This window comes from Lissotriton vulgaris, chromosome 1_1 (assembly GCF_964263255.1).
Source record: "Lissotriton vulgaris chromosome 1_1, aLisVul1.2, whole genome shotgun sequence".
NCBI lineage: Eukaryota > Metazoa > Chordata > Amphibia > Caudata > Salamandridae > Lissotriton > Lissotriton vulgaris.
Window position 1 is genome coordinate 757,052,069 of NC_141685.1, and position 22,754 is coordinate 757,074,822.

Consider the following 22,754-nt stretch of genomic DNA (forward strand, 5'->3'; position numbering starts at 1 on the left):
GGAATACCACTATTCCGAAGCAGGATTAAATTACTGGTGATTAAAAGGATATTGCTCCTCAATTCTATAATACACTGCCCAACACAAAGCATATGTGAGTATTTAAAATATTTATTATGTACCAACAAATCCAATGCATTAAAAAGATATTGCTCCTAAGAGTAACATCAGTCATCAATTCTATAATACACTGCCCAACACAAAGCATATGTGTGTATTTAAAATATTTATTATGTACCAACACATCTATGCATACATACACTGGCTTTAGTACATGGTAACAGTGACAAAAGCTGAACATTTGAAAGAAAGTCAAGATATTTTTAGTTCAACAGTAGACAATGCCAATTTCTCCCATGGTGTTTGCTTCTATTTTATTGTTGCCCATCTCTAAGCTAAGAGTCTGGATAGCTTTTGAAAGTGTGTCCTCTTCTTTCTTGTCACCTGCGGCAGCTCCTCCTAGAGTCTCGTCTACGGTGGTACAGGTTTTCTCATCGGGCTGGACAATAGTCACACCATAACCATTATTATTGTAAATGTGGTTATTGTTCAGCTTCACATTAGGAGCAGGAAGAACCTGTTGAAACATCACAAAATGAGAAATGAGTGAGGACAGTAATTAGTTTACTCCTTCTCTACAGGTTCCTCTACACTATCGACCTTTGGGAATACTACAAACCGGAGTACAGGTTCGGAAACTGTACTCAAATTTCTAAAGAGTGTTGAAACCAAAGAAGTAACAGGATAAGAAACTGTACTCAACTGTATCTATTATATTTTTTCTATTTTTACATCCTTGCTTTGAGTGCCAATAAGATATTTACACTGTTCACCGCAAGACTAACAGAGTTAAATGATCTGGTGACGAAAGGTAATTGTTGGCATTATTAGAACTAATGTATGAGTTACTTACCTTCTGTAACTATGTATCTGGTCAAGACGATTCTAGCTGCAGATTCCTTCACATAGAATTATCCACAGGTGTGAGACTGGATCCGGAAACTTTTTGCCAGAGCAACCCTGCGCGCTGGGGGCGGGGCAGCATCACGCGACTCCGCACGGGCGTCGTCCGCGTACGTGACGTCAGCACAGTCACATAAGCCAAACCCGGCCGACTTCAGTTTTCTTCAAAGAACTTTTCCGCACCACAACGCGGAGCCACCAGACTTAAACTGTGGGAGCATGGGAACAGTGTGCGAAAGAGTAGAAAAGAGGAAGACACCATAAGTAACAGTGCAACACTGCAGTGTCCAAAGGCAGGGACAGAAGAAGAGCAGAGCCCTGACCAACCACCCTGGTAGTACATAGACTACCACCCCTCCTGTCCCCTGTATACAAGGGACATGCGTAAAGGGTCATGACACATGAAGCAGGCCTACAATCCCTATGCAGAAACAAGAGGGGGAGCCAGTCCCAAAACGTACAGGAACAACCAACCGCCAAGCCACCCCGGCAGAGAGAGCAACCACCCACCGAGGGGCAAGGCATGACCAGATGACCCCAACTCAGAGGTAAGAAGAGGGGCCAGGACCCCAAGCAGCAAGAGGGAGGGAAATGAGGGGAAGCAGAGATCAGAAGGCCAACCACCCCAACCTGGAGCAGCCAGAGCAGGGGTGTACAGGAGCACCGTACCCCCATCCTCCGAAGAACCAAATAGGAGGAATGAACAGCAACAAGACGGAACCACCCGTCAAGAGCAAGGAGACGCTCACAAGAGACAGAGCCCCCCACCGGGAGGCTAGCACCGAGGACCAACCCAAGGGTCCTCGCACAACGGGGAGGAAGGGCGGGCCGTGAAGGAATCTGCGGCTAGAATCATCTGTACCAGATGCATCGTTATCGAAGGTAGTAACTCGTACATCTGCTAGAGACTACTAGCCGCAGATTCCTTCACGTAGAATAGATACCCTAGCAATGCCCAAGGGAAAGGAGGGTCTGTGAAAGGGCCCCGCCAGCTATGACAGGACAGAGGGTCTCACAGGGGACCAGACCTGCGGACCAGGCAAGTAACCCGGTCCCTCCCAGGCAAGAGGAGCCCCCACAAGCAGAACACCACCGACCCCAGAGGGATGGAGGAATAAGAGAAGAAAGGAGAGGCCCTCACACTCACGATAGAGGAACCAAGGTCAAGGCCAAAGAGGCCAAACTACCCCACACCCCTCCAAGGCAATAAAGCTTCCACCCAAGCCAGGGGGAGAGCTCAGAGGGCCTAAGGAGAAGTGGGAAAAGAAGGCAAGTCCACCCCAGACAGAAGGCAACAGGCCAGCCAGAGCGGCGCAAACAGACATAAGCCGCCAGAAGCAAGAAAAAACAGCCCAGGGCCCCAGGAAGAATGGGCAGGCGACGCCTGACAAGGGAAAGCACAGAAGCATCCCAGCCCGCAGGACAGGAGCATGAAGGTGAGGAAATGGCCGGACACAACAGCACGAGGGGTCGCGCACACAACCTCAAGAAGAAAAGCAACATACAGAAAAGCCATGGAGAACAGGCACCAAAAGGCCACCAGAACTCCCAGGCAGAGCGCCACCTATTTAACAGCTACCATTACCCCACAGACGGTATGTTAAGTCCCAAGACATGGGAACCCTCTTTGGAAGAACTTCCACAGCAGAGGAAAACACAAAAGACCATAGGGAAACACACCCCGCGAAAGGCTTGACAAGCAGCCCAAAAGGAAAAAACAGAAGGCCTAATCTCAAGGCCAAGTGTGTGTAACAATTCCAGCAAAAAACCACACACACAGTGAAGAAAGGGCCGTCCAGCAGCCAACAATGCCAAGTCCCAGCAAGGAGGACTCAATGGCCAGAAAACACACTCTACAGTAAGAACGAACGTCCCAAGAAGGTCCAGAACCAGCTCAACTCAGCAGTCACTGAGGAGGGGTAGGAGGAGGAGGAGGATAAGGCGGAGGAGGAGGAGGACGGAGCCCTGCCAGGAACCTTTGGATGGCGGAGTCAGCCGGGGCATGGAACAACAGGCTACCATCAAACAGAAGATCAATGAAAGAGAGCGACTAAGGAAGCCATGGCTGAGCGGAAAATAAACGTTGCTAACTCCCGGCCATCCAACGCATGATGCCGTAAGTCCACGTGAATAATCCCCTGGGAAGCTGCAGATCCCAGAGACTCAGCCAAGTCCCACAAACAGGAGGAGGCCCTAGCGAGTACACACAAGATATTAAGGGCCCACAGGGCAGCGCTGGTCGAGGCGAACATGTTGTGCCCCCGAGTCCAGCCAGCGGGCCTCCCAGGATGGCAGCGTCAACAGTGGTTGCAGGGAGGGAAAAGCAGTCTGCAAAAGTCGACTGGCGGCAGAGGGGTGGAGGGGAAGACATGCCGGGTCATGCGGCACCGGAAGGTGCCGGTGCAGAAGGTGTTGAGGCACCAGATCCCCTGAGGCGAGACACCTCCAAGCCCCCGTCAGGGAAGAAAGGAGCGAACCCTCAAAGGGAAGAAAGATTTCCCTCCCAACAGAGCCCTGGTGGAGAACCTCCAAGCGATGGTCCGCCGGAAAATGAGCAATCGGGTCACCCATGCGCAGATTACCCACAGCTGTGGACACCGTGTGATCGAAGGCCGCACCCGCCTCCGTAGGGCCCCGCGGTGGAGAAAGCAGCTCCTCCGTGGCCGACGGCTGCAAACTAAGGCGGTCGTCCCAAAAGCCAAGTGGGAGGGGCAAAGGCCAGATCTGGAAGTCAGAAGGAACTGAAGAATAGGGGACCTGCCGCTCCTCCAATGAACACCTCTTCCTCAGAAATGGTGGGGAGCCGTCCGACGACGACGGTGAAAAAGACACCACGCGGCTGCCAGTCTCTGGGGAGGACAACACCAATATGTAGCCGGACTCCGGGTAAGAAGGAGCGTCCGAAGACGAATCTGCGGCACGACCCCTGCGCGGAGCCGTAGAGCCCGCCGCCTGAGGCAGGACGTCAACACCATCCGGTGCCGAGGGAGATGCCGGATAGGGTTCCTCCAAGTCACACCACGCTGGGGACCGGAGTCGAGCCGGAGCCGAACTGTCTAGGGGGCGGTGCCGGAACGACGCCAACTCTACCTCCGTCGAGGCAGCCGCCTGCGTGGAGGAAAGAGAAGGATCTGTGGAGTGACACAAAGCCATCCACCAGCCTTGGCCCAGAATGTGTCGGAGCTGGCCCGGCGACCCATGCGGCGGCGCCAGGGACGATTCACCCTCCGACGAGGCAGCCGATTGCAGGGAGGGACGAGAGGGGCCCGGAGAGGGACAAGGGGTCCCCACCCAGCCTCGATCTGGAGCGTAACGAGGAGGGTCCACCGACCCCTGTGGTGCCCCCCCCCCCGGTCCAGCAGCTGCCGGCGCCGTCACCTTGACCTTAGACAGGACCACCTTGTCAAAGGACCGAGAGAGGCTCGGGTTGCAACCAGAGCCATGGCGACCTCCCACGACACCACAGGGACTCCCGCTGGAGTTTGCGGTGAGGCAGAGGCGCCGTGGTCTGAGGGAGGGACCCCCGAGGGGCCGCAACCCAACAGTACCAAAACCTCCAAGCCTGGATCCGAGCCAGTCATAGTCGGGACCGGAGCCGCCACGGAGGGCCCAGCGCAAGGCAAGGGATCCGTTGACACCGCGGGAGGGGAGGCCTGCGAGGCCTGCAAAGCCGCAGCGTATGTCTCCATCTGGACTCTTGATGACGCCCCATCACCGGGAAACAGTGGATAGGACGACTATCTGCATCACCCACGAAGAGCCCATGCTCCCGGCAGGCCTGAAACCAGCCCCCAGGGACAAACTGCGACACTTACCCACCAGGGAGTGACGCTCATGTGACATCGGAAAAGGGCGAGGAAGACGACCATGGGCGTATCTGAAGCGGTCTGCCGAGGATGATCAAGGGGAGGACGCCGACCTGGAGAGATGCACCAAGAATCAGTGGTGCCGTGACACTCCCCTAAACACCACATACAAATCAGGTGAGGGTCCATTGCCGAAATAAGACGCCCACATGACGTGCAAGTCTTGAAGCCCTAAGGCATTCGCACACTGTTCCACCAAAAGATGAGACAATGAGGAGAAAAAGGGGCCCCAAACAGGCCCATAGCAAGGAGCGGATCCGCGTTGCACGCGGAAAAGGTAAAAACTGACATAGGCGCGCCGGGGCGGGGCTTATGTGACTGAGCTGACATCACGTATGCGTACGATGCCTGGGCGGAGTCGCGTGATGCCGCCCCGCCCCCGGTGCGCAGGGATGCCGTGGGGAAAGTTTCTGGATCCAGTCTCACGCCTGGGGAAAGTTCTACGTGAAGGAATCTGCAGCTAGTAGTCTCTATCTGATGAACAGGTGTACCAGATACACATTGGTAAGTAACTTTTAATTACACTGACTGGCAGTTATTCATACTTATAACCACTGCTAACATATTATTACAAGCATTAAAACATTTTAGATTGTGATGATATTCAATTTTACAAGGAAAGTATCAACTTCTGGATATTTTTCAGTGAGGGGCTCTGGGTTACGCTCCTCAACTGTCCTCAAGGACAAACAAGGTAAGGGTTTGATAGTGCTTTAATGGCTCAGCCATGAAAACATAAAAAGCACCATCTCAACCATGTCTTCTTCTCAAACTCAGCTAATATATCCCCAATCTCCCTCAGAGTGACCTCTCAGACTTCAGAAGAAGCCATTGCTTTTGCTAAGGGATAAAGCCCTGTTGGTGGCTATTTAGCCAGTTTTGTGATGCACTGAGTTTCAGGATAGAGTTAAACGTACTTTAGCTCTTGCAACAGGGAGGAGTGGAGGTTGCTTATGATTTCAATGGATATTCCCCTGAGCGAGAGCTAGGATTACAGGTAAGAAACCATTCCTTCTCTCTCATGGATTTCCATTGATGATCATAGGCACTGAATAGATTAGCTAGTTCATCCCCTAAAATCCTACATGGGAAGAGATAAACAAGCTATTATTTAAAGCTAAGAGATTTCTTAGAGAAGCTTGTCCTACGTTGGTATCCACATTAGAATCTGAATTAGTAGAACAGTATCTGGTAAATGTATGAACAGATTGTTGCAGTTTTGCACATCTCAGAGACTGGAATATTTCGAAGTAATGCAGCAGTAGTCGCTATACCTCTGGTGAAATGGGCTGTAGGTTTCCCAAATAAGACTTTGTTGACTTTCTGGTAACACAGGGTTAAGTGGGAGACAATCCATCTAGACGGGGATAGTTTAGAAGAGCTAAGCCTTGTTTGTAAAGGACCATAATTTACAAATAGTTGTTTTGACTTTCTCAAAGTTTAAGTCCTATCCAAATAAAGCTTCAGCACCCTCCTAACATCGAAAGTGTGAAGAGACCTCTAAACAAGACACGTGGGACTTGAAAAAAGGTAAGGATTTAAATAGTTTGATTGACATTAAAATCCTACACTATTTTGGGGAGGAATTTAGGATGGGTCCTCATTACCACTCTATTACTGTGAAATACTGTGTAAGGCTCGTGGCACAGGAAGCCTGTATTTTGCTAACACGACATGCTGAGGTGATGCCGACCAAAAAGGATGACTTCTAGGATAGGTGTTGAAGAGAGGCTTTATATATAGGCTCAAAGAGAGATCCTATAAGATGATAAAGGACAATATTCAACTTCCACAGTGGACAAAGTCTCCAGATAGGAGGATACGTTTTCTTAATGCCCTCAAGGGAATACAGGACTACAGGAATTTGGAAAAAGGACATTTGAAAAAGACATTTTCAAAAGGCAGCATTTGCTGCAAGATGGACTTTAATGGAGGTAAATTGTAGCGTTGTTAGCCAAATGAAAGAGGTAAGGGAGAAGGATAAGTTACTTACTTGTAGTCCTAGTTCTGCATCATACGTATCTCAATGAAGTCATAAACACAGAATATTCCCATGCATCTACAGGGATCCCTGAGCACTTTTTCTTCAAATCTTGAAAAATCATTTTAGTTGGAGGTAATACCTCAATCCCCACTGAATAGAGTTCCCTCCAATAAGTAAAGTCAGGCCTGCTTCTGGACTGAAAACTTTCTGTATTATAAATGGTATCTAAGCAATGTAAAAAGACAACATTGCAGCACCTGACAACAAGGCAACCATGAGTGAAGTAGAATAATTTCCATTGAGCAATTGCAGAGGAAGAAAATAAAGTAACAAGCATTGGCATAGCCAATAGGTCTCGCCTTTGGGACCTTATAAGTGTTTAGCCACGCAACAGTTGATGTTGTTGCAACAAGGATATTGTGCTGCATAACTAAATACTTATAAGGTCCCAAATGCGAGACCTATTGGCCATGCCAATGCTTGTTTAAATAGGTGGTAAACTGCGAGTGTTGTGCGACAGCAATAGCGATTGCAAAACAATCGTACATAGAAGTGTGACTCGCTGATAGGAAGGGATGCCCTTGGCACACCTCTTTCCTATAGCAAGTCGCAAACCCTATTATTTAAGTCGGAATAGCTTACAGATTCACAAAATAGGATTTGTACCTCTTTCCTATAGCAAGTCGCAAACCCTATTTTGAAAGTCGGAATAGCTTACAGATTCACAAAATAGGATTTGTACATTGCACAGACCTATTTTGCTGTCGCAAACGGCACGATTTCCAGTTTGCAACTGCAAAAAACAGTTGTACATATGGCCCTAATTCAGAGGATGAAAATGTGATCAGGCCATACCTTTAAGTGTATCTGACCTTTAAGTGTATCTGACCTGCGCTCCATCGTGGTTGGCCTGAAACTATGACTTTGTCCAGGTCAAGCAGGACCATATGTCCCTAAAGGCCCTTTTGGCTTTTAGGCACTAGAAAAGGTTTATTTCTTTTACATTCCTATGTCCGGTTCACTACATCGGATTTTGTCATTTGGGTGTCTTTTCATTCATACAAATGTAACATACTTTTATAAATAGGTGTTTGATTGTTATTCTGTTTTACTTATTTCATGTATTGGTGCTTTGAAATGCTGTGCACACCTATCCCTTGAAGTCAAGCCTGCCTTGCTCGTAGCCAGCTACCAAGGTTTGATCAAAGGAACAATTTATTGAGACCTTGACTGGTATTGTGTTTGTGGCCTTATTTCTTGTGATAAGTTTCGAAATGCCCCCACTAATGAACCATATTCGAACAACAGTGCCCTCCATCTCAGCGAAAAAACGGCTACCAGTAATAAAACCGGCCCCCGGGAGCAAAAACAGCCTCCCACCCTTTTAGCATCCTGGAGAAATTCTTGATACCCAGTAGAGCCAGTCTGGACTTGGGGGCACTGTAGGCTCCCCCTGCCAGAAGAAGAAGAGAGAAAGAGGCTTCTGCTGCAACCAAACTCTCATGCCATTTTCCCATGGGGAATTACTGCCAGGAAGAATTGTGGCTGAGAGTGAGCTTTCACGCCTAATAGATGTTGGGGGAGAGGGGGGTAGAGGGTCTTCAATAAAAGGCTGCAGAGGTCAAACCGTAGTTCTTATAAAGAAAACTGTCCACAATTGAGAAGCAGGTGAGGTATCCTCAAGCTGCTTCTAATAGAGATTACTTATATTATTTGGACTCAAAGGGGCATGTTTATGACCCCCTTGCGACACTGAAACATCACTTTTTGTGATGCTCTGGCAGCACAATTAGAAAATCAAATTGATAATGCTGACATTTATAATTAAAAATAGCCAACAAGGCTGATAAGGTGTCTTAGATATTTACGTGACAACACACTGCAAAGACTTTAAAGCAGCCACCCACTCAGCCAAAATGGAACATTTCTCCAACAGAATCTCTTCGGCAGCCGACAAATCCAAGGAGGTGTTTAGAGTCTTGAACGAGCTAACTACAGATGACAGAACCCTCCCAGCCCAGACCCCCACCCAGGAGGCCTGTGACACCCAGAACTCCTTCTTTCTTGAAAAGATCACAAAAATCAAAAAATCCATCCCTCCTCTTCCCCAGTCACCCCCACCGGATAATTCCTCCAACAACTCCTCGACTTTTACCACCTTTCCTGCTCTAGATCCCACCTCCCTAGCGGAACTAGCCACCCGCGTGAAATCTGGCTCCCCGAGCGACTGCTGTCCACCGTCTGTCCTGCGGAGCATATGTCTTAACTTACCAGATTGTATTCTACACTTACTTAACAGATCTCTCAGCAGCGGCATCTGTCCTACCTCCTTTAAAGAGGCCAGCCTAGTACCCCTTCAAAAAAAAAACTGGCGCTGATACTGGGGAGCCGTCGAATTATCACTCCATTTCCCTCCTCCCATACTTTTCCAAACTTATGGAGGCCCATGTCACCCGGTGCCTGTCAAATTTTATAGAATCCTCCTGCTATCTTGAGCCGAATCAGGCCGGTTTCAGACCCGCCCACTCCACAGAGGCCGTCATCCTGGCAGTCCTTGACACACTCAGGAGCAACGCGGACGCGGGGATACCCCAAGCCCTCGTCCTACTGGATTTGTCGGCCGCATTCGACACGGTGGACCATAACATCCTTCTCCACCGTGTCGAGCAGGCAGGCATCCAGAGCATTGCTCTTGAGTGGGTCAAATTCTTCCTTACGGGAAGAACACAGGCGCGCCTGGGTCCTTACACTGCCAAAAAAACTCCCACATCCTGCGGAGTCCCCCAGGGCTCCTCCCTCTCCCCGCTCTTATTTAATTTATATCTTCGGCCACTGATCCAGTCCCTTCTGAAATGGGACATTATCACTTATAATTACGCCGACGACCTACAAATAATTTTCTCTCTCAATTCGCCCCATGCCATTAAAACTTTCCACGGAGCCATGATCCACATCCAACTCTGGATGAACCAGAACCAATTGAAGTTGAACCCCGGTAACCAAGCTCCTCCTTCCTGGACTCAGTCACACCTACTGGGGCCCGCAGTTCTGGCCACCGGAGTTTGGCTCCCCCCTTACTCCAGTTAAAACAGTAAAGAGTCTGGGCGTAATCATAGACGCCGAACTCTCCCTCAAAGCTCAAGTTGGAGCGGTGGTCTCCTCTTGCATGTACCAACTTCGGAGGATTCGCAAAGTTCGTCACCTTCTTCCCCCAGCTGTACTTAGCCAAAATGTCATCTCACTTGTACTTTCCCGTCTGGATTTCTCTAACTCCATCTATCATGGTCTTCCACAATTTCTGTTACAACGTCTCCAAGTTGTCCAGAATCAAGCGGCCCGCTTGATCTATGGAACCCCCAGATGGCAATCAGCCAAGCCTTTGCTCATCAGCCTCCACTGGCTTCCAACTGACCAAAGGGCTGCCTTTAAGGTGGCATGCCTCACCTTCAAAGCTCTTCACTGCTCTGGCCCCACGTTCCTTAAATCTCTCACTGCCCAACACGCAACCTCCATTCAGCCCACCGTGATCTGCTAGTCACCCCTGAAAGCAAAACTAAGAAATTCGGCGGTCGCCGCTTCTCTTACCTAGCTCCTGTGCTTTGGAACCTTCTTCCTCTATCAATCAAATCCTCCCCTTCCCTTCTGAACTTCAGAAAACTGTTAAAAACTCATCTTTTCCCCACCATCAGCTAGAACTTCGCCATCTGTGCTCACCCCTCACCTGCTCTGTCTATCAGCGCCAGGAAGCTTCGGTGTCAGTGCGCTTTATAAATTGCACCTAAGATAAGATAAGATAAGACATAGTCAAAATGTGCAAAATACGTTAGGCAGACATATTCACTGGGAGGCCGCAGTGCAGTGAGCAGGTGTTTCATAGACTTGAATTGAACCCACAGTGGTCAGCATTTGAGTGTGTACAGTGACAGGTGAGAGGGATGTCACCCTACACCCACATTCCAGCCCCGGGCTCCTGCACCCGGCCCTGGGGGGAGCACAGAGAAGATTTAATTGGAAATCGAGGTGAAGCAAACAAGTGTCAATCTTTCAAGAGGTGAGTTACCGTGAGGGGGAGTAATGCCCTGGGGGCGGCCGAAGCTGGGTGTTATATAAACAGGGTGCCGGGAAGGTAAGTGTTAGATGCGACTGACGAGGGGACATCTCCTGCTGAGTACACTGCATGGGCGATACTAACTAGGATAATCTTGGAGAGAGAGAGATTTTACATGGGGATTTGAATTGTAATTGGATTCTTTGGTGGCGCGCAGGTTTTGTGCATACATTGGCACTCTTATTCAAACACACACACACACACACATATCATATCCATACACAACACACACATACACCTGAAACAGATAACCACCCACACCCCGATACACCCACAAACACCTTTACACAAGGACACACAAACACGCAGAAACAAACAGACCATAAAAACATACTTGTACTCTCAGACAAACACACACAGACACCAAACTATATAAATACGTACACACAAACACACACACGAACCCTGTACCTGCAGGCAGAGACCCATGGAATGACGTATTTTATGCAGTGAGGGTACAAGTCAATCAGAACGTGGGGAGACTCCGACAGTGTGAGCCATGAAAATAACAGGTATTAAGAACACGAAGGGTGCGGAATGTGACTTGGTTTGCGTCTACAGCTCCAGAAAACAAGAGGCAGGGCCTAGGGGCAATCCGTTACCAGTCCAGTGCAGGGGTACCCCAGGAAATGAGCACCAAAGACTGCTAATAATGTGAAATAACCTCCAGATGCAGGGTACGAATCTAACGAGGTAACAGCAGCCACCAGAGTCTTGCGGCACTGAAAGCCCTGCTCGGGAGCAGAGCTGGGGCCATGGGCGGGACCTGCCCAGCCCCTCATTAGCATGTTTACCATTGTCATACGGTCAGACACAGAAAAAATGTATACATGACTTACACTGGTGTTAAATAAATAGATATTTTAAAAAACAAATAAAAATGATGTTCCGACTAAGGTGTGAAATTGGTGTTGAATAAATACATGTTTTTAAAAACAATTAATATTAATTGTGAGAAGTTGGCCCGATATGCAACGTTCGCTATTCTAGCGACCGCTATGTATCGTTCCAACGACCCCTATGGTGTTTGGTTGTAAGTCAACCTATAGACCAGCTATCCTAGTAGCGTGGATACGAGCAGTCTAAGGCTAAAGACTCGAGAGGGCGCGTTAAGCCAGCTGTTTACCACACATGTACCCCTTGAACACCCAGTGAAAGGACACCACACAAGTGTTATGAAAAATAAACAATATTTTTATTAAGAATCACAACAGCCCTGTACTCTTTATGAGGACAGGGTACTAAGCACAAACCAAATCTCTTTAGCAAATACTTCAAGTGCACAGTTTAAAACAAGTGTCCGAGGACACGGAAAGGTTAAGGCAAGTCGGAAGCGAGGGACTCGGGACCCTAGAGTAAGGAGGCTATGCAGGCACCGAAATGCCGAGTTACCTAGCCACGAGGGCTGCGGCTGCAAGTCTTACAGGTGTCGGGGTCTTCGCTGACGAGCCAGGAGCCGGAAGAAAAGGAGTTGCTGGCCGGCGACCAGTGATGAATAGTTCGTAGAGATCCAAGCCTGGATCGGAGATTGAGGAAACCTGAAAGCAGAGGGGACCAAGTTCGTACTACTAGCCAGTAGTCAGAGGGTACCAGGAAGGCACCAGTTGGCCGTCACCTCGACCAGGTGAGTGGGCGACGCTAGGCTCTGCAGTCTCACGGACCAGGAGGCGTTGTCGGCGACCACGGTGGAGGTGCGAGCTGTCCCACGACGGATGTCGCTGTCGGCGTCTTGAGTGGACCAGGAGGGTCCGGGGTGCTTCTCGAAGAGATGGAAGCAAGGGCCAGTCTGGAGCAACCAGACCGGCAGTGTTGATTCTCGGATGTCGTCACAGAAGGGCACAAGCCAGCGGCTAGTGACCAGACAACGTGCTGAGCAGCGAGCAGAAGGGCCCCACGCAGATCGTGGAGATGCTGGGAGACTGCACTTCGGTGCTGGAGCGGCTCAGGGTCGGGGCTTTTCGGACCCCAGAGCACTCACCAGAGAGTTACCTCGATGGTCGTGCTAGTTTTTAAGAGCGTGCAGGTTCTGATGATGGCCGGTCCCTCGAGGTCTCGTCGCACCCACAGATCACAGCTGAGCTGATGACGTGGGTAGAGGTCAGAGGTGCCAGGGAAGCCGGTTCTCGTCGAGCTGGGCCGTCGGATTCCTTGAGGAAGGACTTACAGCAAACCGCAGAGTTCTTAGATGGTGCCCGCTGATGCAGGGTGACTACTCCTTAGCCACAAGGGAGAAATCTTGAGAAGAGTCTTGAAGTCCTTTCGTAGAAAGTATTCTTGATTCAAAGATGATCTAATTTGGAAGGGTCCCCGCTCCGGCCTTTATCCTAAAGAAAGGGGTGGGTACATGACTAGGTCCTGCCCTAAGGGTGGGACCAGGAAGGGGGGTAGTTACACCCCTCTCCCCTGCCGGACTTTCCCCAGGCCAGGGCTGTCGCCCCTGGAACTGGTTCTAACCGGCAGAGGCGTAGTGAGCACCGGGGTGCCACTCCGCAGTCACCTTCTCGCAAAAGCCCTACCTACCCAGAATACACAAACCCTGTCTGGGACGGTGCGAACACCGCCCTCGACAGGAAACCCTTTGTCCAAGTGCTCCTCACTGGAAGGACTCCCAGCAGCAGGAGGTCAGACTCGTGTCTGTGGTGGCAGCATCCATTTTGTGGAGCTGAGGCTCTCGTTAACTTTAACCGGGGTTCACAGTTACGTACATGTCGTGTCCCTCTAGAAGGGCGGGATGCTAACCTCGTCGCCAGGGTTGGTGAGAGGGCAGCACCCCGATTCGTATGACACCTTACTCGACATGTCTTGATAACGCGGCACCGAAGTTACCGATGTGGTACGCGTTATCATGGAACAGCCATTGGGTCTTTTCTCCGCAAGCTGCAACCGGCTCGGCTCGGGCCAGAACACAGTTCACGCGAGCCCATGCACTCTGCCTTCAGGATTGTCAAGGCCTGCCATAGGAGTGACTGATAGGGACTCGGGTGTCCATTGGAGGGTTAGATATAGAGCTACTATATCTAAAGCAAAGGGTGATTACACGACTTCGCCCCAGCTGTCATGCAGCCAGTTGTGTCAAATTTAGGAGGCCAGCCAGGGGTGGCATAATACATGCTGCAGCCCCTGGCGGCCCTGGGTACACCTATGCCCTGAGTTACAGGGTCTGATAAGGTGGCCCAGTACCAATTGGTAAATGCACCTAGGGTACATATCGTAATTTAGAAAGAGAACAGCCAGGCTGTGGGTCTGATTGGCAGGCCCACAGCCAGAGAAAGTCGTAAACCAGTGAAACAAAAGCAAAAAATCTGGGTGATCATAGGATTGCAGACCCTACTCTCCTACATGACCCCCCCCCAAACGTCGGAACAACTAGCTAACCTTGACCAGGTGAGTCTTCTTGTTCTAAGTGGAAATATCTGGAGAGCCCGTCGGCATTGCCATGATCAGTACCAGGTCTATGTTCCACTGTGAAGTCCATCCCCTGTAGGGAAATGGACCACCTAAGCAGTTTGGGGTTTTCACCCTTCATCTGATTTAGCCACAAGAGGGGCTTATGGTCGGTCTGAATCTTGAAGTGAGTGCCAAACAAGTATGGCCTCAGCTTCTTCAGGGCCCAAACCACAGCAAAGGCCTCCCTCTCAATAGCTGACCAATTCTTCTCTAGGGGTCAGCCGTCTGCTTATAAAAGCAATGGGCTGGTCTTGACCATCAAAATTCAGTTGAGAAAGAACAGCTCCCACACCCAACTCAGAAGCATCTGTTTGGACAATGAATGGTTTGGAGTAGTCCGGACTCTTGAGGATAGGCGCCGTGCACATGGCCTGCTTTAGGTCATCGAATGCTTTTTGACAGCTCGCTGTCCACTGAACCTTTTTTGGCATTTTCTTACTTGTCAGTTCATTTAATGGTGTCACGATGGAACCATAGTTCCTGACAAACTTCCTGTAGTAACCAGTCAGGCCCAAGAAAGCTCGAACCTGAGTCTGGGTGGTTGGAGGAGCCCAGTCCCTGATTGACTGTATCTTGCTCTCCAGTGGCTGAACCTGACCTCCACCGACAAGGTGGCCCAGGTATACAACCTGTGTCTGCCCTATCTGGCACTTGGTGGCCTTGATAGTGAGACCTGCTGCTTGCAGTGCCTCTAACGTCTTCCGCAGGTGGACCAGGTGATCCTCCCAGGTGGAGCTAAAGACAGCAATATCGTCAAGATACGCCGCACAGAAGTCATCCAGCCCAGTAAGGACGTGATTCACCAACCGTTGGAAGGTGGCAGGTGCATTTTTCAGACCAAAGGGCATCACCACGAACTGATAATGCCCACCAGGGGTTGAAAATGCGGTTTTAGGCTTGGCGTCCTCAGCTAACCTGATTTGCCAATACCCAGCTGTCAGGTCAAACGTACTTAAGTAGTTGGCCGAAGCCAATCTATCGATAAGCTCGTCTGCCCTTGGTATTGGGTGGGCGTCAGTCTTAGTGACTGCATTGAGACCCCTGTAGTCTACGCAAAACCTCATCTCTCTCTTACCACCCTGGGTGTGAGGTTTCGGCACTAGAACTACGGGACTAGCCCAAGGGTTATCCGAGGGTTCAATGACTCCCAGCTCCAACATTTTCTGCACTTCACTTTTGATGCAGTCTCTAACGTGATCAGGCTGCCTGTAGATTTTACTCTTTACGGGCAAGCTGTCACCAGTGTCGACCTCATGGGTGCACCAATCGGTCTGACTGGGTGTCAGAGAAAACAGATGTCGGAACGACTGAAGAACCTGTTTACAGTCGCTCTGCTGATGTTCGGAGAGGCTGCCACAAAAGACAACACCATCTACCGAGCCATCGTCAGGATTCTGAGAGAGCAGGTCGGGGAGAGGGTCACTCTCCTCTTCCTGTCCCTCATCGAGGGCCATGAGCAAGCTCATGTCCTTCCTGTCGACATATGCTTTTAGCCTGTTGACATGAAGCCCCCTGTGGGGGCTCCGGGGAGTTCCCAGGTCGACCAGGTAGGTGACCTCTCCCCTTTTCTCCAGGATGGTGTGGGGCCCGGACCATTTGTCCTTGAGTGCTGCTGGGGCCACTGGCTCCAACACCCACACCTTCTGTCCGGGCTGGTAAACAGTCAAGACAGCCTTTTGGTCATGCCAAGCTTTTTGGAGTTCTTGGCTGGCCTTAAGGTTTTCGGATGCCTTCTCCATGTATTCAGCCATCCGCGAGCGGAGGCCGAGCACATAGTCCACTATGTTGGTTGCAGGCTTTTTGAGAGGTCTCTCCCATCCTTCCTTCACCAAACACAGGGGTCCTCTTACAGGATGCCCGTACAAAAGTTCAAAAGGGCTGTAGCCAACCCCCTTCTGTGGGACTTCTCTGTAGGCGAACAAGAGGCAGGGGATCAGGACGTCCCATCTACGCCGAAGCTTTTCCGGTAGTCCATGAATCATCCCTTTTAGGGTCCTGTTGAATCTCTCAACAAGCCCATTGCATTGTGGATGATAGGGTGTAGTGAACTTGTAGTTGACACCACATTCCTTCCACATAGCAGTTAAGTAGCTCGACATAAAGTTTGCACCTCTGTCGGAGACGACCTCCTTAGGGAAGCCCACTCTGGAGAATACTCCAACTAGGGCTCTTGCCACAACAGGTGCTGTAGTGGTCCTAAGGGGAATAGCTTCAGGATACCTGGTGGCATGATCCACTACCACCAGTATAAACTTGTGCCCTGATGCTGTCGGTGGTTCCATGGGACCGACGATGTCGATCCCCACCCGTTCAAAGGGCACCCCCACCACAGGCATTGGTATAAGGGGGGCCTTTGTCGTGCCACCTGACTTACCACTGGCTTGGCAAGTGACACAGGAGCGGCAAAACTCCTTGGTATCTTCGTTCATGTGAGGCCAGTGAAAGTGCGAGACAAGCCTGTCCCACGTTTTCGTCTGGCCTAAGTGACCTGCTAAGGGAATCTCGTGGGCCAAGGTAAGTAGGAAACCACGCTGAGACAAGGGGACGACCAGCCTCCTGGTCATGCCAGGCTTGGGGTCTCTTGACTCAGTGTACAGGAGTCCATCTTCCCAGTATACCTTGTGGGTACCTGTGGCGTTCCCAGCAGCCTCAGCAGCAGCCTGCTGTCTGAGGGGTTCAAGAGAAGGGCAGTCTAACTGGTCCTTCCCCAGATCTTCCCTTGAGGGTCCCCCTGAGCCCAAGAATTCAACTTGATCAAGTTCGAACTCTCTCGGCTCAGTTTCCCTCAATTCCTGTAGGTCAGCCTCCTCTGAGACTTGATCCTCGACCTGGGGCAAGGGGGAAGGCGCAGCCTTAACCCTACTGCTCTTTTTCTTGGGAGGTGTCTGGTCCGTTGTTCCAGGATCCAGCACCTGTTCAGTGGGGCATTTCCTGACCTGTGACCTAGTCACAGCGAACACATGTGCTGGCAAACCTAACATTTCCATGTGAGTCCGGTGCTCCACTTCTGACCATTGTGACGACTCCAAATCATTGCCCAACAAACAATCCACTGGGAGGTCTGGACTAACTACAACCTTCTTTTGGCCAGTTACCCCTCCCCAGGAGAAAGCTACAATTGCCATACTGTGATTGGTAGTGACATTGCTTGCATTGGTCACCAGGAATTCTGTACCTGGCATGATCTGTCCAGGGTCCACAAAGTTAGGCGTCACCATGGTGACGCTGGCACAAGTGTCCCTATAGGCCTGAGCCATCTTTCCATTTATGAAAGGCGTCTGTCTGTATTTGCCCAACGTATTGGGGCTTACGTCAGGGGACACGTCCACGTCCCCTGTACTGACAAGGACGGCCTGAGTGAGTGTGCCAACTAAGTTGTCACGCCCCTCAGAACCCAGGGTTAACCCTACTAAACCCTTGGGAGGTGCACTACCACTGCTGGCTGTACTAGGGGGCACAGGTGCCTTAGGGGCTGCAGTGGCAGGAGGCTGCCCTCCTCCTTTCTTGGTGCACTCACTAAACCAGTGAGATTTACTTTTACAGTACTGGCACCATCGTTTGGATTGGCCTTCTTTCTTCTTTTGGGGAGCCTGACCCCCACCCTCTTTGGGTTGTTGGGGACCTGTCGAAGACTTCTGGTCATTTTGTTCCCCCTTTGAATCTTTACCCTTCTGGTCTGCTTTCTTCTGACCACCTTGATTCTGGCCCTGGTTCTGTTTAACTCTCGTACGAACCCATTTGTCTGCCTTCTGTCCCAATTCTTGGGGAGAGGTCAGATCCGAGTCGACAAGATGCTGATGCAACAACTGGTTCTGACAATTGTTTAAAATTTGTTCTCTCATCATCAAATTGTACAATCCTTTGTAATCAGTAACCTTACTGCCCAGCAACCAGCCCTCAAAAGCCTTAGTGGCACAATCGACAAAATCAGACCAGTCTTGAGCCTGCGTTTTCTGGGTATCCCTGAACAGCACCCTGTACTGCTCAGTGGTTAGGCCGAACCCTTCAACGAGTGTATTCTTCAAGACTTGGTAATTGTTAGCGTCCTCCACCCTTGTGGTGAGGAGCTTGTCTCTCCCTTTACCTTCAAAGGAGAGCCACAAGATAGCTGCCCACTGACTCTGGGGAACACCTTGCACAGTGCAGGCCCTCTCCAAAGCAGTAATCCATTTGTGGATGTCGTCCCCTTGTTTAAAGGGGGGCACTATCTTCCCAAGGTGTTTCGTATCGAAACTCTTTTCCCTATTACTAGGTACATTGCTGCCACCAGTGGGGACTGCCCCACTTAACTGTTGCTCTCTAGCAAAAGCAAGCTTTTCCTTGGCCAGGGCAAGTTCTTCCCTTTCGATCCTCAGATTAGCTGCCCTTTCCTTAGCTTCGTACACTCTCCTCTGAGGGGACGTCATCCCTCTTTGAGAAGAGTTGCGAGAGCCATTGGTTCGAACGGATCTGTTAGAGCCTCTTGATAGAGACCTAACTCGTCCATTCCCAATGTTAAGCGCACCTGACAGTAGCGCCGGGGGTCCCCCAGTACCACTATCATGTCTGCTTAAGTTGGACCGTGTCAGTCTGACGACTTCTACCTGTCCCTTATCTGCCTCATCCCCAGAGAGATCCTCATCCTCATCCTCCTCGCCATCTTCGTTCTCAGTTGCGAGGTGAATGAGGTCAGGATCGTCCCGGGTTCCCTCGAGGGGAGGCATGCCTCCTTCTGGATTAGAAGGGCTAAGAAGCTTCTCAGCCTTTCTGGCATCATAAGTCTCTAGGAGACCAATCAGAAAGGAGGTGGTGGGGTTAGCCCCTTGCTTAATTTTCCTAGAGGTACATACTTGTCGTAACTCATGGAAGTTAAGCGCAGTATATCTTGACGGGATGACCTGTGGAGGGTCAACTGACACAAGGGGAGACTCAGAGTTTCCTCCTTTGTCCGACATACTGTTTCTAGTGTGGTGTAAGTGATGCACCTACCTACACTATGTGTTTACCTACTTTTCCCTTGCTGAGAGTTGTAGCCAAGGTGTGCTAAGCCTTGAGGAGCTACAACAGCTGGTTCAGTAGAACTCAGAGTATTCTAAGCTTTAGTTATATGTACTAACAGTACTTGTGTGATCTTTCAACAAGATATTCTTAGGATACGTGTGGTAAAACAACAGCAAGCTCAAATCCCAACCGCTGCTCACCAATGTGAGAAGTTGGCCCGATATGCAACGTTCGCTATTCTAGCGACCGCTATGTATCGTTCCAACGACCCCTATGGTGTTTGGTTGTAAGTCAACCTATAGACCAGCTATCCTAGTAGCGTGGATACGAGCAGTCTAAGGCTAAAGACTCGAGAGGGCGCGTTAAGCCAGCTGTTTACCACACATGTACCCCTTGAACACCCAGTGAAAGGACACCACACAAGTGTTATGAAAAATAAACAATATTTTTATTAAGAATCACAACAGCCCTGTACTCTTTATGAGGACAGGGTACTAAGCACAAACCAAATCTCTTTAGCAAATACTTCAAGTGCACAGTTTAAAACAAGTGTCCGAGGACACGGAAAGGTTAAGGCAAGTCGGAAGCGAGGGACTCGGGACCCTAGAGTAAGGAGGCTATGCAGGCACCGAAATGCCGAGTTACCTAGCCATGAGGGCTGCGGCTGCAAGTCTTACAGGTGTCGGGGTCTTCGCTGACGAGCCAGGAGCCGGAAGAAAAGGAGTTGCTGGCCGGCGACCAGTGATGAATAGTTCGTAGAGATCCAAGCCTGGATCGGAGATTGAGGAAACCTGAAAGCAGAGGGGACCAAGTTCGTACTACTAGCCAGTAGTCAGAGGGTACCAGGAAGGCACCAGTTGGCCGTCACCTCGACCAGGTGAGTGGGCGACGCTAGGCTCTGCAGTCTCACGGACCAGGAGGCGTTGTCGGCGACCACGGTGGAGGTGCGAGCTGTCCCACGACGGATGTCGCTGTCGGCGTCTTGAGTGGACCAGGAGGGTCCGGGGTGCTTCTCGAAGAGATGGAAGCAAGGGCCAGTCTGGAGCAACCAGACCGGCAGTGTTGATTCTCGGATGTCGTCACAGAAGGGCACAAGCCAGCGGCTAGTGACCAGACAACGTGCTGAGCAGCGAGCAGAAGGGCCCCACGCAGATCGTGGAGATGCTGGGAGACTGCACTTCGGTGCTGGAGCGGCTCAGGGTCGGGGCTTTTCGGACCCCAGAGCACTCACCAGAGAGTTACCTCGATGGTCGTGCTAGTTTTTAAGAGCGTGCAGGTTCTGATGATGGCCGGTCCCTCGAGGTCTCGTCGCACCCACAGATCACAGCTGAGCTGATGACGTGGGTAGAGGTCAGAGGTGCCAGGGAAGCCGGTTCTCGTCGAGCTGGGCCGTCGGATTCCTTGAGGAAGGACTTACAGCAAACCGCAGAGTTCTTAGATGGTGCCCGCTGATGCAGGGTGACTACTCCTTAGCCACAAGGGAGAAATCTTGAGAAGAGTCTTGAAGTCCTTTCGTAGAAAGTATTCTTGATTCAAAGATGATCTAATTTGGAAGGGTCCCCGCTCCGGCCTTTATCCTAAAGAAAGGGGTGGGTACATGACTAGGTCCTGCCCTAAGGGTGGGACCAGGAAGGGGGGTAGTTACACCCCTCTCCCCTGCCGGACTTTCCCCAGGCCAGGGCTGTCGCCCCTGGAACTGGTTCTAACCGGCAGAGGCGTAGTGAGCACCGGGGTGCCACTCCGCAGTCACCTTCTCGCAAAAGCCCTACCTACCCAGAATACACAAACCCTGTCTGGGACGGTGCGAACACCGCCCTCGACAGGAAACCCTTTGTCCAAGTGCTCCTCGCTGGAAGGACTCCCAGCAGCAGGAGGTCAGACTCGTGTCTGTGGTGGCAGCATCCATTTTGTGGAGCTGAGGCTCTCGTTAACTTTAACCGGGGTTCACAGTTACGTACATGTCGTGTCCCTCTAGAAGGGCGGGATGCTAACCTCGTCGCCAGGGTTGGTGAGAGGGCAGCACCCCGATTCGTATGACACCTTACTCGACATGTCTTGATAACGCGGCACCGAAGTTACCGATGTGGTACGCGTTATCATGGAACAGCCATTGGGTCTTTTCTCCGCAAGCTGCAACCGGCTCGGCTCGGGCCAGAACACAGTTCACGCGAGCCCATGCACTCTGCCTTCAGGATTGTCAAGGCCTGCCATAGGAGTGACTGATAGGGACTCGGGTGTCCATTGGAGGGTTAGATATAGAGCTACTATATCTAAAGCAAAGGGTGATTACACGACTTCGCCCCAGCTGTCATGCAGCCAGTTGTGTCAAATTTAGGAGGCCAGCCAGGGGTGGCATAATACATGCTGCAGCCCCTGGCGGCCCTGGGTACACCTATGCCCTGAGTTACAGGGTCTGATAAGGTGGCCCAGTACCAATTGGTAAATGCACCTAGGGTACATATCGTAATTTAGAAAGAGAACAGCCAGGCTGTGGGTCTGATTGGCAGGCCCACAGCCAGAGAAAGTTGTAAACCAGTGAAACAAAAGCAAAAAATCTGGGTGATCATAGGATTGCAGACCCTACTCTCCTACATTAATCATGTATCATTGGTGCTGGAGTACAAGGTTCGAGACTGGTATTAAACACTGACAAGCTGTGTGCAAGTTATAGGGTCATAAAATACATGAATGATGGATGGATGCAGGATGAATGATGGGTGGATGAATGGATGGGTGGATGCATGAATGAATGATGGATGCAGGATGGATGCAGGATGGGTGGATGAATGAATGATGGATGCAGGATGGATGCAGGGTGGATGGATGGGTGCATGAATGAATGATGGATGGATGGATGGGTGGATGCAGGAATGGATGCAGGAATGGATGGATGATGGATGGATGGATGGGTGGATGGATGCATGAATGAATGAATGATGGATGCTGGATGGGTGGATGGATGGGTGGATGAATGAATGATGGATGCAGGATGGATGGGTGGATGGGTGCATGAATGAATGATGGATGGATGGGTGCATGAATGATGGATGCAGGATGGGTGGACACATGAATGGATCAATGATGGGTGGATGAATGGATGGGTGGATGCATGAATGAATGATGGATGCAGGATGGGTGGATGAATGAATGATGGATGCAGGATGGATGCAGGGTGGATGGATGGGTGGATGCATGAATGAATGATGGATGCAGGATGGATGGATGGGTGAATGCATGAATGAATGATGGATGCTGGATGGATGGGTGGATGGATGGATGGGTGCATGAATGAATGATGGATGCAGGATGGATGGATGGGTGAATGAATGATGGATGGATGGATGCAGGATGGATGGGTGGATGGATGGATGGGTGGATGCATGAATGAATGATGGATGCAGGATGG

The 22,754-nt window shown here is 50.6% G+C and overlaps 1 protein-coding gene across 1 annotated transcript in view; it reads right to left on the minus strand.

The window, feature by feature from the left end:
• Positions 1–209: 209 nt before the first annotated feature.
• The window catches only part of SHCBP1L (SHC binding and spindle associated 1 like), a 1,462,574-nt gene continuing 1,440,029 nt past the window's right edge, over positions 210–22,754 (minus strand). Inside the window, exon 10 of the mRNA XM_086936360.1 lies at positions 210–577. Coding sequence (XP_086792486.1) covers positions 329–577 — 249 coding nt within the window. The 3' untranslated portion in view covers positions 210–328. The remainder of the gene's footprint in view (positions 578–22,754) is intronic.